General features: G+C 38.4%; 1 protein-coding gene across 1 annotated transcript in view; it reads left to right on the top strand.

The window, feature by feature from the left end:
- Positions 1 to 1805: 1805 nt before the first annotated feature.
- LOC104075746 (adenylate cyclase type 1-like) overlaps positions 1806 to 11671 on the top strand; it is a gene marked incomplete at both ends in the record, with an annotated part of 12215 nt that continues 2349 nt past the window's right edge. Inside the window, one exon of the mRNA XM_009576356.1 lies at positions 1806 to 1933. Coding sequence (XP_009574651.1) covers positions 1806 to 1933 — 128 coding nt within the window. The remainder of the gene's footprint in view (positions 1934 to 11671) is intronic.

Raw genomic sequence — 11671 nt, 5'->3', positions numbered from 1 at the left:
GTAATTCTCATTTTATATTATATGTAAAATACTCAGAAATATTTACAAAGAAGACAGGCATGGGAATGCCTGCAGCTGGAAGAGTGTGTCATAACAAGCCCCGAATGCTGGTGTATGACATGTCAGAGAGCAAGGGATCGCTGTAGGCATAACCATCACTTCTGAGCTGAAATATGGGTAATGACATGGAGAGTGTGGTCAATTCAACTTTAATTCTTGAGACTGGGTGAGAATATGTGCCTGTATGAGAAGCTGAACCAGTATCATTAGGTAATTTTTTTTCAGAAATTTTAAATTCCCCCACCACCCCCCCCCTTTATTTTTTTTCCCTTTCTGTGTCACTGAAGTCAAGTCTATATAGGACACTGCTTAGGGATGAATCAGATTTTTGTTAATCCTCTCTCATCATATTCACAACAGCTAATTTTGCATGGCACTTACTGGCATAGTCCCAGCTGTGTAAGTTGGATTCATTTAATCAGGTTATTTACTTTTCTGTGTCATCCTTTAAATGGGTAGAAGTTGCTGTAGTCTAGCTGCAAGGGATACCATCATCTCTTCATGACTCCTCATAGTTTATTAGTTAAAGGCACTGCTTCGTTAAAGGCATTTTGTTATGTGCTCTCTGTTCAGAAATAAACTCTCTGCTCAGACCAATGTAGCAATCATCACATGCCATCATTGGTTTTTCAAAATGGGAGAGATTTAGCCAGATCTCTTTGGCTGTAGAAATTAAACCGTATGCAAACAGGAGATAAATTCAATGGTAATGCAAACTGCCTGTGTCTTCAGATCTGCAAGTGTATCATATTTACACTGATCATGCTGTATTGTAAATTGTGATTTATGAATTGGTAATGCACAAATGTGTGTACCTTTACAGATAAATACATCATCTTTCCTGGTAAGTTGGAACTAGATTTGAAATAAAAGCTTCTCAGAATAAAAACATTTCTTGATATTCAGTAGTTGGTTGGCTTCAGTCCTTCGGTTTGGATTCATACAGAAATGAAGTCTCATTACAAATCTTGAATTCATACTGACCTAATGTGAGGGCAAGGGAATAGTATTTGTGTCGTGGTTTAACCCCATGCAGCCGCTCACTTCCCCCCCCCCCCTCCGGTGGGATGGGGGAGAGAATCGGGAGGGCACAAGTAGGAAAACTCCCGGGTTGAGATAAAAACAGTTTAATAATTGAAATAAAACAAAATAGAACAGTAATAGTAACAACAATAGAGAACAACAACAATAACAGAATATACAGAGCAGGCAACGCACAACGCAACTGCTCACCGACCACCGACCGCGTGTCACGAACGGGGGGGGCAAGCCCTCCCACACACCTGGTTTTTATACTGAGCATGATGTCACATGGTATAGAATACCCCATTGGCCAGCTGGGTCCTCCACCCCGGCTGTGCTCCCCACCCCCGGTGCGAGCATCAGCCAGCAACAGCCAAAGCATCAATGGGCCATCAACGCTCCTTTCATACCAAACCCAAAACACAGCACACCCCCCAAGCTACTGGGAAGAAAGTTAACTCTGTCCCAGCCGGAACCAGGACAATTTGTTACCCCATGTGTGCTGAACAATGCGGGGCTGATCTTCAGTATATATGGGTGTATTTATAAATAAATAAATAAGTAAGTGTGTGTATGTCAGCTGTTCTGTACAGGAAACCCAGATTTCATGAACTGTAGATTACTTCATTTGACCACAAAAGGATTCCCTGAATGATTCCATAGTATTGTAAATATTGGTTTATATGAATAGTAAAACTTTTCCCATTCTGTTTTTATTAAAGGAAAACCACTGCAGAAGAATAAAAATCCTAGGGGACTGTTACTACTGCGTATCAGGATTGACCCAGCCCAAAACAGATCATGCCCATTGCTGTGTTGAAATGGGACTGGATATGATTGACACCATCACGTAAGTATTGTGCACGGTGAACCCGGACAGGAGTGTTGCAACAACTTCTGTGTGGCATTCAGGAAGTGTGTCTCAGAAAAACAGCAGCATCAGCTAGCAGTGCCCACCTAGCAATTCACACTGTTGCATTCGGGTCACAGGATACTGATTTTAGGAAGGGTCATTCTAGACATCAATTTTCCACTCCATTTAATTGCTGTGAGGAAAAAGTGCACAAGTGTGAATACGTAGAGGCACATACATGTACTGATTAGAGGACAAAAAAATACTGGAAAATAATGAAATATTCCTATGGCCATTTGCCACAAAGAAAGGAGTCCGATTTCTTGTTTTACAGGGATAAACACTGCTCATTTTGCACACCAGTATGTAAACACAAAGCCGGTCCTGATGTATGCATGTTGTGTATGTGTTTGTATTCTCAAAATGATAGCTTGCTGATTTCTCCTTTCTGTATGTCATGTTTAAACGTTTAATTTATTCTGCTTTTCAGAAATGTAATGTGAAATTCATTTTGCTGATCAGAAGAATTTTTTTACGCTTGAGAGCTCTGCATTGATCATTATTTTACCAAGGCAAAAAATGTTAATGTGAGAGAACTGTGAATGAGCTTTTAGCAAGAGCTGAAGATCTATTTCATTACATAGGAGGGAAGGGATAAAGATGGGAAATTTCTTCACTACTGTGTTGCTCTGTGTGTGTGTGCATGTGTGTGCTTGTGTTTTATAGGGAAGCTATACAGGGAGTGCACACCTGTATTAATTCTGTATGTAAATAAATACTGGTCAGAACAGTGCTGTTACATTTGGAATGAGCTTGCACAAGTGTGTCACATCAGAGGCCTTATCCTGTTCTGTATTGGAAAGTGTTTGGCCACTGTTTCCAGTAGCCAGTTACTCTTTCTCTCTGTTGTCAGCTGGGCTGTTGGGAATATTGAGTTGACTCAAGGTTCTGCTTCCCCTTACTTAATCCCCAAGGTTTTGCATTGTACACAGAGAAGACCTGCCTTCTCTGTGAAGAAGAATAGACCACCGTGTAATTTCAATTTTAAAATGAAGAGCAAACTATTAAATAAAGAAAAAAAAATTATAGAATAAGCAAACATAAGGCTTATGAATTCAAATTATGCATTTTTGATTTGGAACATTTCACCTCCTTTCTTGTTTCTAATAAGGCTTTTGCTACATCATGTATTTCATGTCTTCCATTTGTATATGAGGATGTTTATGCACATATATGCACACAAAGAGCTTGTTTTTCCAAAACCAAATTGTGCTCATTTGTGGAAAGTCTTCGTGTTGTAGAAGAATGTATTATGATCCTCTCACAGAGTTCACTGTAAGTTTTGCTCAAGAGAGTTGGGTTTATCTCTATGGAAGTAATGGCTATTTCTTCAAGCCCTGCTAATGCTTTAGGGGAACATGGACATTACTACACATCTTTGTTGTTTCATATCAACCTTAAACTTTTCTGTGAACCTGGATTCATTGAGGTTTCTTTGCAAAGGACTTGAAAACATAGAAAAAAGGAGAGAAGTACTTAAAGCAGTTGAAGGCTGATTGTCATTTCTAGCTCAATCCATGTGTTTTTACTACCCATGTGTTTTATAAATGTTCATCTATAAAATCTCTCAGAATGTGAAGAGTTGGGTAAATGAATCCGTATTCTCCCTCTCATTCAATGCAAGTTCATCGTCTTTGTAAAAATTGTAAAATTGATACAAGACTTTGTAATCTATGATAATATATGATAGTCTACAGTACTATAAAATCCTAAAAGAATATCCTAAGTCTGCAAATTATGTATATGTGCATTCTTCCAGCAGTATATGGATACTCCATTTATAAGAAAGCCTTGGCCTTTAGAAGCATAGTTAGATATACAGGCCTTGTACATATTTTCCAAAGTCTTTCTTTTTAAATCCCTGGAAAGCAGTAGCTGATGATCTCATCCTCTTTTAAACCTAGCATTAGTCTTTAATTCATTGGTTGTGCTGTGTTTCATACAAATGTGTTGTATACAAATAAGGTAGTGATATAACTGTCTGAACTTTCCTTCTTTGAATGTTTCAGTTTTACTAATATTAGAAATGAAACATGTTCTCTTCTTATGTTGTCATTTATTGGCTGCTGTCATGACAATGTAAACTCGAAAAAGGAGTTAAATTAAAAAGGAAGGAATGAACTGGGACTGCTCAGCCTGGAGAAAAGAAGACTTAGGGGGAATCCTATCAATGCATACAAATACCTGATGAGAGGGTGTAAAGAGGACAAAGCCAAACTTTTCTCAGTGGTATCCAGTATCGGGGCAAGAGGAAATGGGCACAAGCTGAAGTACAAGAAAGTCCATTTAAATGTAAGAAAAAAACTTTTTTAGTGTGGAGGTGGTCAGATACTGGAGAGGTTGCACTGGCAGGTTGTGGAGTTTGCATCCTTGGAGAGATTTAAAATCCAGCTGGACACAGTCCTGGGCAACCTTCTGTAGCTGACTCTGCTCTGAGCCAGAGTCCCCTTCCAGCATCAACAACTCTGTGATTCTAAATGGATGGGCTGTAGTGTGTTATCTAGACATGTTTAGTCAGAGAACATAACTAACTGACAATTTCAGCATTTCATTTTTTAAAGAATTCATAAATTGTAAGTCTTTAGAGTGTGTAGTCAGTGGTCAGAGCATGGTGAGAGGGCAAGGTGGAGAAGAGGCAAGGTTATAAGAGAGTGTCAGGTTTATTTAGGGTTGTTGAATGGCTAGAGAACTATTCTGCATTCTTTGTACATAAGCACAACCAATTAATCCCAATTTTTTTCTCAGTGAGGAATTAGTAGTGTGAGTAAGGACTGTAAGATTCAGGCTCACCGCATATTAGTTATATTAGTTAAATGAATGTGCCTGTTCTGCTTATGTTAGGAAACAGCAAGATGGTGCATTCCAAGTACCGTTGCCCTTGATGGCAGTGCTATTTTTTTCTTTTACTGCAAGTGCAGCATCATCTGTTCAGATATTGTTGGATTTTGGGTGAGGTTCTTTTGGTGACAGAAGCACTTGACTAAACCAACTGCACAAAGACCTCCAAACCAGGAAAATAGGTTCTGCTGAAGATTAGGAAAAAAACTCTTCACTTCTTCACAGAGACCAAAGTTAGAAGATGGATTCCCCAGATTAATTTTTTTGAAAATACGTTGAGCAAATGAAAAGGAGAAGTGAAGGACTTATGATGATGAAGTTGGAATGCAACATTTTATTTTCTATTGTTATGATTATTAGGTGGTGTTGTTTATCAGTCCCATGAGATGCAGAGTCACTTTTGTTTTTATACTTCTCCCTTTCATCCAGAGTTGGATGCCAGCTGGTAGTCTTTAAAAGTCTATTTACTTTACTGCAGAAATCAGGTCTTGGCATTGTAAATTTATGCTTGGAAGTCGTTATCCCTAGTGACAGGTTTGTCATGTTACCTGGGATAAATAAATGAATAAAATCACTTGAATTGTGACTCAGCTGATGGATCTGTGAAAAGTGCCTGTCCCAAAGATATGTACCACCAAGATGTCCTCTTTCCAGGAAATCAAGGAGTAAAAGCCTCTAGTGGCTGGTTGATGGATCTGTGATTTGACCGAGTTGAATGTTATGAGTTCATATAAATTGATACTTTCTGTTATCTTCATGTTCTGTGAACTGTTATTTAAGTATCCTAGAATATGGTGCTGCATGTGAGTATCATCTGAGGATGTTGCCTCATTACATTTAGATTGAGATTTTCAGGGTAATTTTCAAAGAACATTATAAAATACTTTTCACAATTTCATCTGCCTTCTACAAAGTATTTTTTTCAAGGGCACAGTTAAAGTCAGACCAGAATCATAATGGGAGGATCTTTTTTTTTTCCTTAAAAAAACAGGAAAACAGATAGTGTTATATTCTGTTTCTATTCCAAAAGAATTTTTGCTGCCAGTGAGTTTTGTGTCAGTGCCTCAGTACAGGCCAGGTGTTTGTTCTACTTCAGAGTCACTTAAACCATCATGGCAGTATTTAAGTGGGAGTTAAGTGTTGGATACCACCAATGTTGCTTTCATCAGGTGAGTTTTAACTGTCAGATTTTTGTTAGTAATATAATTAAAATGGTCATGTTCATTAGCGCCTGTGATGTGCCAGATGTTGCTCGAATGTGCCAGATGTTGTCCTCACCTCGGTTTTGAACAGTGTGTTAGGCCAAGTACAGTCTTCACCTTACTTAAATTGCTTGCCTTTGAAGGTTCCACTCTATTTACTACAGTATTTTACCTTCTAAATAGATATATTTATTAGCTAATTGCCATGTAGAAAAGTTTTGCCCAGCTACCCAAGCTCTTCCCTCTCTCCCCCATAAACTGGCTAAAGTTCTGGTTTAAGCTAGCATTACAGGGGCAATTTTATACATTCTTAATAATAGTTTGTCTTTCCTTACAGAGCACTTCATCAACTGATATAAATTATATTAGACAATTCTATGGCTTAGTCCAGAAATGTAGCCTCTGAGGAGATGAAGTATGATGAAATGAGGGAGTTACTTAAATGCACTTGATAATGCCACAGGGCAGGAAGTGAACTGTAATGTTTCCAACTGGAAATGAGGAGGGAATCTGGGCGAGCAGGATATAAATACTAGATTTGGGACTGGGCCAGAATGCTGGGGTTAACATTCATAAACTTGTCAAAAGTGTAATGGGATCTTGTAATCATTCATGTTGTCACATAAACGGTACATTTTCATGATACTCCTTCTCTTGACATCTTACTAGGATGCCATTTTAGTACTCAGTCAGAGGGAATTGCACCATTAACTACATCGCTGGCTATGTCTACATTAGCAGGTAGCATGGCACAGTAGGAGCACAACTGTAGATCACAGCAGCTGGTGCTGACTACTTGAGTTTAACCTATACGTATTACAGGGCGAGGAGGGGGAGGGTTACTTTAGAATAGGTCTTGTCTGCCCCCCTGTATTGAATGATCTTCCTGCATGTGGATTTTGAAGAGGTCTGAAGGAAAGTGTCCATGAACCTTTTCTTCTTGAAATCTGGGCACCCCAGTGGGGTCTATCAGGAGATAGATCAGCTTTTCTCAGTGTCACATAGGTGAGTTTGTCCAATACGGATGACTCCACCTAATATGGATGACTCCACCAGTCATCCATGTAAGACCTCACAGATGGAAGTTGGGCTTATTTTGCACCTGCACATTGTGTTGCTGCTTGGTTGCATGGGACAGTGTGGAGGTTGATGCTTGAACTGTCTCCTTCCCATGGGTTTGGTCATCGGCTGACTAAAGGCACTGGGGAAGGAACTACAGCAGCCAGTTTGAGGAAGCCCAACTGAAATGTCAAGTTTTCCTGTGTGATCTTTTGTCTGAGGAAGAAGACAGAAGCACTAACTTTCCTGATGTCAACACTGTTGATACTTTTCCCCTAGTCCTCCAGAGGTCCGGGGCCTGGGAAGGTTTGGACTGGCAGGAGTGAGTTGATGTTGAATTCTGGGAGAACCAGCAATTGCATTTTCAGCAGTGGAGAAAGCTGTCTACCATGAGCTGACTTCACCACCATTGGTGAAAGCTTAGTCAGCTTGCATCTCTGTCAAAGTGAGCTGAAGCCATCAGACCTTCACAGCCCAGGCTCTCTGCCCCAGCTCTCTGCTGCCATGCTCCAGGTGAGCAACGTCCTGGGAAAGCATGCAGCTCTGGTCAATATTAAAAAAAAAACAAACCAACAAACCACAAAAACCAAAACAAACCAAAAAAACCCAAACCTGACCTGGAGAAACAGCTGAGGAATCAGGCAGCAAAGGTTTTCAAACAACAAAACTTAATTGCCTGAGAGGACTAACATGGCCTCCGCCTTGTGGGAGGACAAATCAGAGGGAGGGCAAGGGGGCCTAGCATACGGGCATTACTTGGTGCTCTAGGCCATGGCCTGCAGCCTCTCCTCCCACGGCCTTGCCAGGCTGACAGAGCAGATCACAGAAAGATAGTCTGTGTAATTAACATCCAAGAACTAACCAATTCCTGATGGTGTTGAAATGGAGCTGACACAGAAATATTTAGGGAGACATGCAAAATTAAAGGGCACCCTTATCTTAGAACCGTGCATATATAAAAAGCAAACGTGTGTAACTGAACCAAAAATCTTGTCTATGCCTTTAACCAGGAAACATCTATTTCTATGCAGATAGTTTTGGACTAAAGAAAAGCCCTAAATAACTTATAAGAAATGGGATGCAGAGCTTTTTTTTTTCTTTCAAATGCAGGTCTGGAGCTGTTCTGCAGATGATCTAAATGACTTTGATGGTTTGTAGCGGCACATGAAATATTTGTAGCTAAGGAGAGAACTAAAATTTAAAGGCGTGGTAGGATACTTGAGCTGTCAGGGTAGATGGCTATCTTATTAGTCACTTGCATAGACTCTGCATGCTTCTAGTTTAAAAAGAAAATGTTTTTCGATTTCCATTTGGTTTTGGGCCTACTTTTGTGTTAACGTTTGGAAAACTTTTGAGTATATTATATCTGAACTAGATCTAGGAGAGAATAATTTATAATGAATAATTTATTTGAGAAACTTCTTTTCTTTTTCCTATTCATGGCTTTTTTGTGAAGTGCTGATATTTTTTCAGAAATGTATTTATAATTTAAAATGCATCGTTGGACACTTTTGTGATATTTTAGTGCAGAAATGTTGATGTTGTTTGGGAATATGATTGTGGTACTGCTCTGAATTACATTTGAAGCCTATTTTTTATGTATTAACATTCCTCATTTTTGATAGTTCAGTGGGATATATTCATGGAAATTAACTGCATAAAGGACACACAGGTCTTCAAGGTAAATTCAAAAGTTTAATGAACTGTTCATGAGCTTTTCTTCCTACTCAAATTTAATAATGGTGAAAGCACCCCTGAAACACAGGGTAGTTTCTGGGGAAAATACAGAAATGCGTTCTTGATTTAGATTTTTTACTAAGTGACTACTTCTGGAAATCTTTTGTTCAAAACATAAAGTGTTTTTCAGATTCCGCTTTGTGGTTCATTGGTACATTGTACAGTACAGCTTATTTGACAAGGAGTATGATCGGCCATGTTGTATTTCTCTGCTTATTTCTTATCATTTACTTTTTGTTATGCTATTTAAATTTCTAAAAGCAGATGAAATTTCCCCCTCTTTCTCAAGCCAGTTGGGACAGAGCAAGGTCAAAGGTCTGGAGTGGTCTTTATCAATGTCTGAATTTCACTGTCTTTCCACTTACGTTTAGCCTGAGGTTTTATATACTGTTTTAAATGGAGAAAAAAAATAACATTCATTTGTGAACAGAGAAACTCACACGCTTGCAGATTTGTCAGTGAAGATAATTACATAGGTACTTAGTTATGCAGGAGAACATAGGCAAGCAAGGTGTAATCATGAAGGGCTTTGGCTTGCAGGGTCTTGGTGTAAGGTCAGTCTGTTAATGGCACAATACACATGCACAGGTGAAGATACAAAGGTTAAGTTATCATTAGATGGCTTATACTATCAGCTCTCTTAATTTCCTCAAGGCTTGTCAAGCAGTGTGCACAAGAAGCCCTGTAACACTCAAGGACCCCTTGGAGTAATTTTTGAGGCTTTACTGGGAACAGATACTGAATAAAGGAAAGCTGACCTGCAGTGAGTAGAAATAGGACAAGAAAATATTTAGTCTTTCAGAAAGCTGTGCATAAGGCTTTCTGTGCTGTTGCATAAAATATTACTGAAAAATTTAGTATGCCCAGATTCCCTATGGGGAGAAAAGAGATCCCCACGTTACTCACATTAGTGATGGCTGACATGGTATATACTTCAGCACTTCATGGCTGCAGATTTCCTTACTTAAATTGAGGCCAGGTATCTTGTGCTACTTACCCCACATCTTGACCTATGCTGCCCTTTCTGTTAAATGTATTTAAACAAGTACAACTATGCAAGAGACAAATACAGTGACTACTCCTGAAACAGTTGAAAAGTCCTCCTAAAGACCTCTCTGCCAAATCAAGTGTAGCTGGACGATACTTTAAAAAACATAATGTCAATGAAGATCAAGGGAAAATTATAGCCAGAGCCTCAATTTAAGGTCTTCTCCTATTAAATGCATTGAAAATTTAAATTTAAAAACCTCATGAAAATCAAGTCTTACACTGATTAGTCGGCTTCATTTATTTATTGATATTATCTCTTTTTGGACTGCAGCTTAACTGTGGAATGCCAGGTGTCTCTGTAACAGAAAAAGCTGCAAAGATTTACTTAGTGTTATCTCTGCTTGTAACGTGTAAGACTATTAGCTTCAAGGCTCCTTTTCAGTGTTCACAAGTCAGTGCAGGGTGCAAGTTATAGCATGTCCTGCATTCACAGAAATGAAGAATCCTTCCTTACTGTGGCACCAAAATTAAAAATGCCTTTAATAATGACTTTGCCAATTAATTCCTCCTTTCCCCGCTACACCATGAAAATCTCTGAAGGTTAGATTTAATTTACAGGCGCAAGTCCATAGTTACAGGTGGTTTCTGTGCCACTCTAACAGGAACTTTGGAAAGATATTAATGTTTATAATTACTCTTTATCTGCTGTTCTTGCACTGATTTATTGGTTTCGTCATTTTCTTTGTCCTGTACTCCTGTAACTGGGTAATTGAACTGTAGAAGATAGTAGAGTGGAGTCATTGCTTATCCATTTGCTTTCTCAAATAATACCTCTTCATACCTCTTTTCTCGCAGAAACTGTAAGAGCATTTAAATATAAGTCTGTGCCCTTTCAGTCTCACCATAGGAAATTATGCTTAGCTGAGCATACCACAAAAGTAAAGGCGCAGCACAACTCTGTCTGATTACTAGTAGTTGCAACAGTTTCCTAGCAGTAGCATAGGGTGAAAATATCACTTCAAAAAATATCATGAAATATTAAATAAGTATAATCCAAGAAGACTGACAGTCTGAGACACGTGGGGAAAAAAATGTTAATTTCTAACTGAGCAGGTTTTCATTCAAGTGGAATTTTAATTAAATGGTGAACATAGAGAACATCACAAATCTAAACTGTGACAACATAAATGAGACAATAACTTTTTTAAAATTATTTTTAACCCTCTGTGCTGCACAGAGAGGAAATGTTGGGGTCCATACTGTGCTCTTTTTCCAGATTATTTTATATTATTTTAATTACAAATTAAATGTTTTACACTATTACCTTGAGATCAAGCCACTGCAAACAAAAGAAGTAAGGAAAAGAAAGTATTATTTTGATATTACATATGGAGAACTGAAAGAAGATAAAATTACTTTGAGTCACAACGAACTGTGGTAAAAGAGGAGAGAAATTAAATACAAGTCTTAAGTGACTCAAGTTTATATTTTACTCACAAGACCAATCTTTTCCTTAATGTTTAATATTAAACTCCTTCATAATGAAATTCAGTTAGCCCATATAGGATCAAGCATGATCTTTATATGAGTGAAGTGGGGGGGGGTAAAAAAGAATTAGAGAGAGAAGAATCCACCAATCAGTAAACGCAAGGCTAGGATAAGGAGAAATATTAACAGAGATTTTTGGTAAAAAGAAGAAGCCAGGTAGCCCATTTTAATACTGAGTTGAAAGCAGTCCGGAGTAATGGTAGAATTGAAACGTTTGCTTACTTACATGTCAGGTTAAAATTAAGCCTAATAAGATAATTTCAGAAATCTTCTTTTGATTCCAACGATTACATTGTGGTCA

Source organism: Fulmarus glacialis, unplaced genomic scaffold, assembly GCF_000690835.1.
Source record: "Fulmarus glacialis isolate BGI_N327 unplaced genomic scaffold, ASM69083v1 scaffold37444, whole genome shotgun sequence".
Classification (NCBI taxonomy): domain Eukaryota; kingdom Metazoa; phylum Chordata; class Aves; order Procellariiformes; family Procellariidae; genus Fulmarus; species Fulmarus glacialis.
Note: the sequence above shows the minus strand (reverse complement) of the source record. Positions and strands in the feature narration are given on the sequence as shown.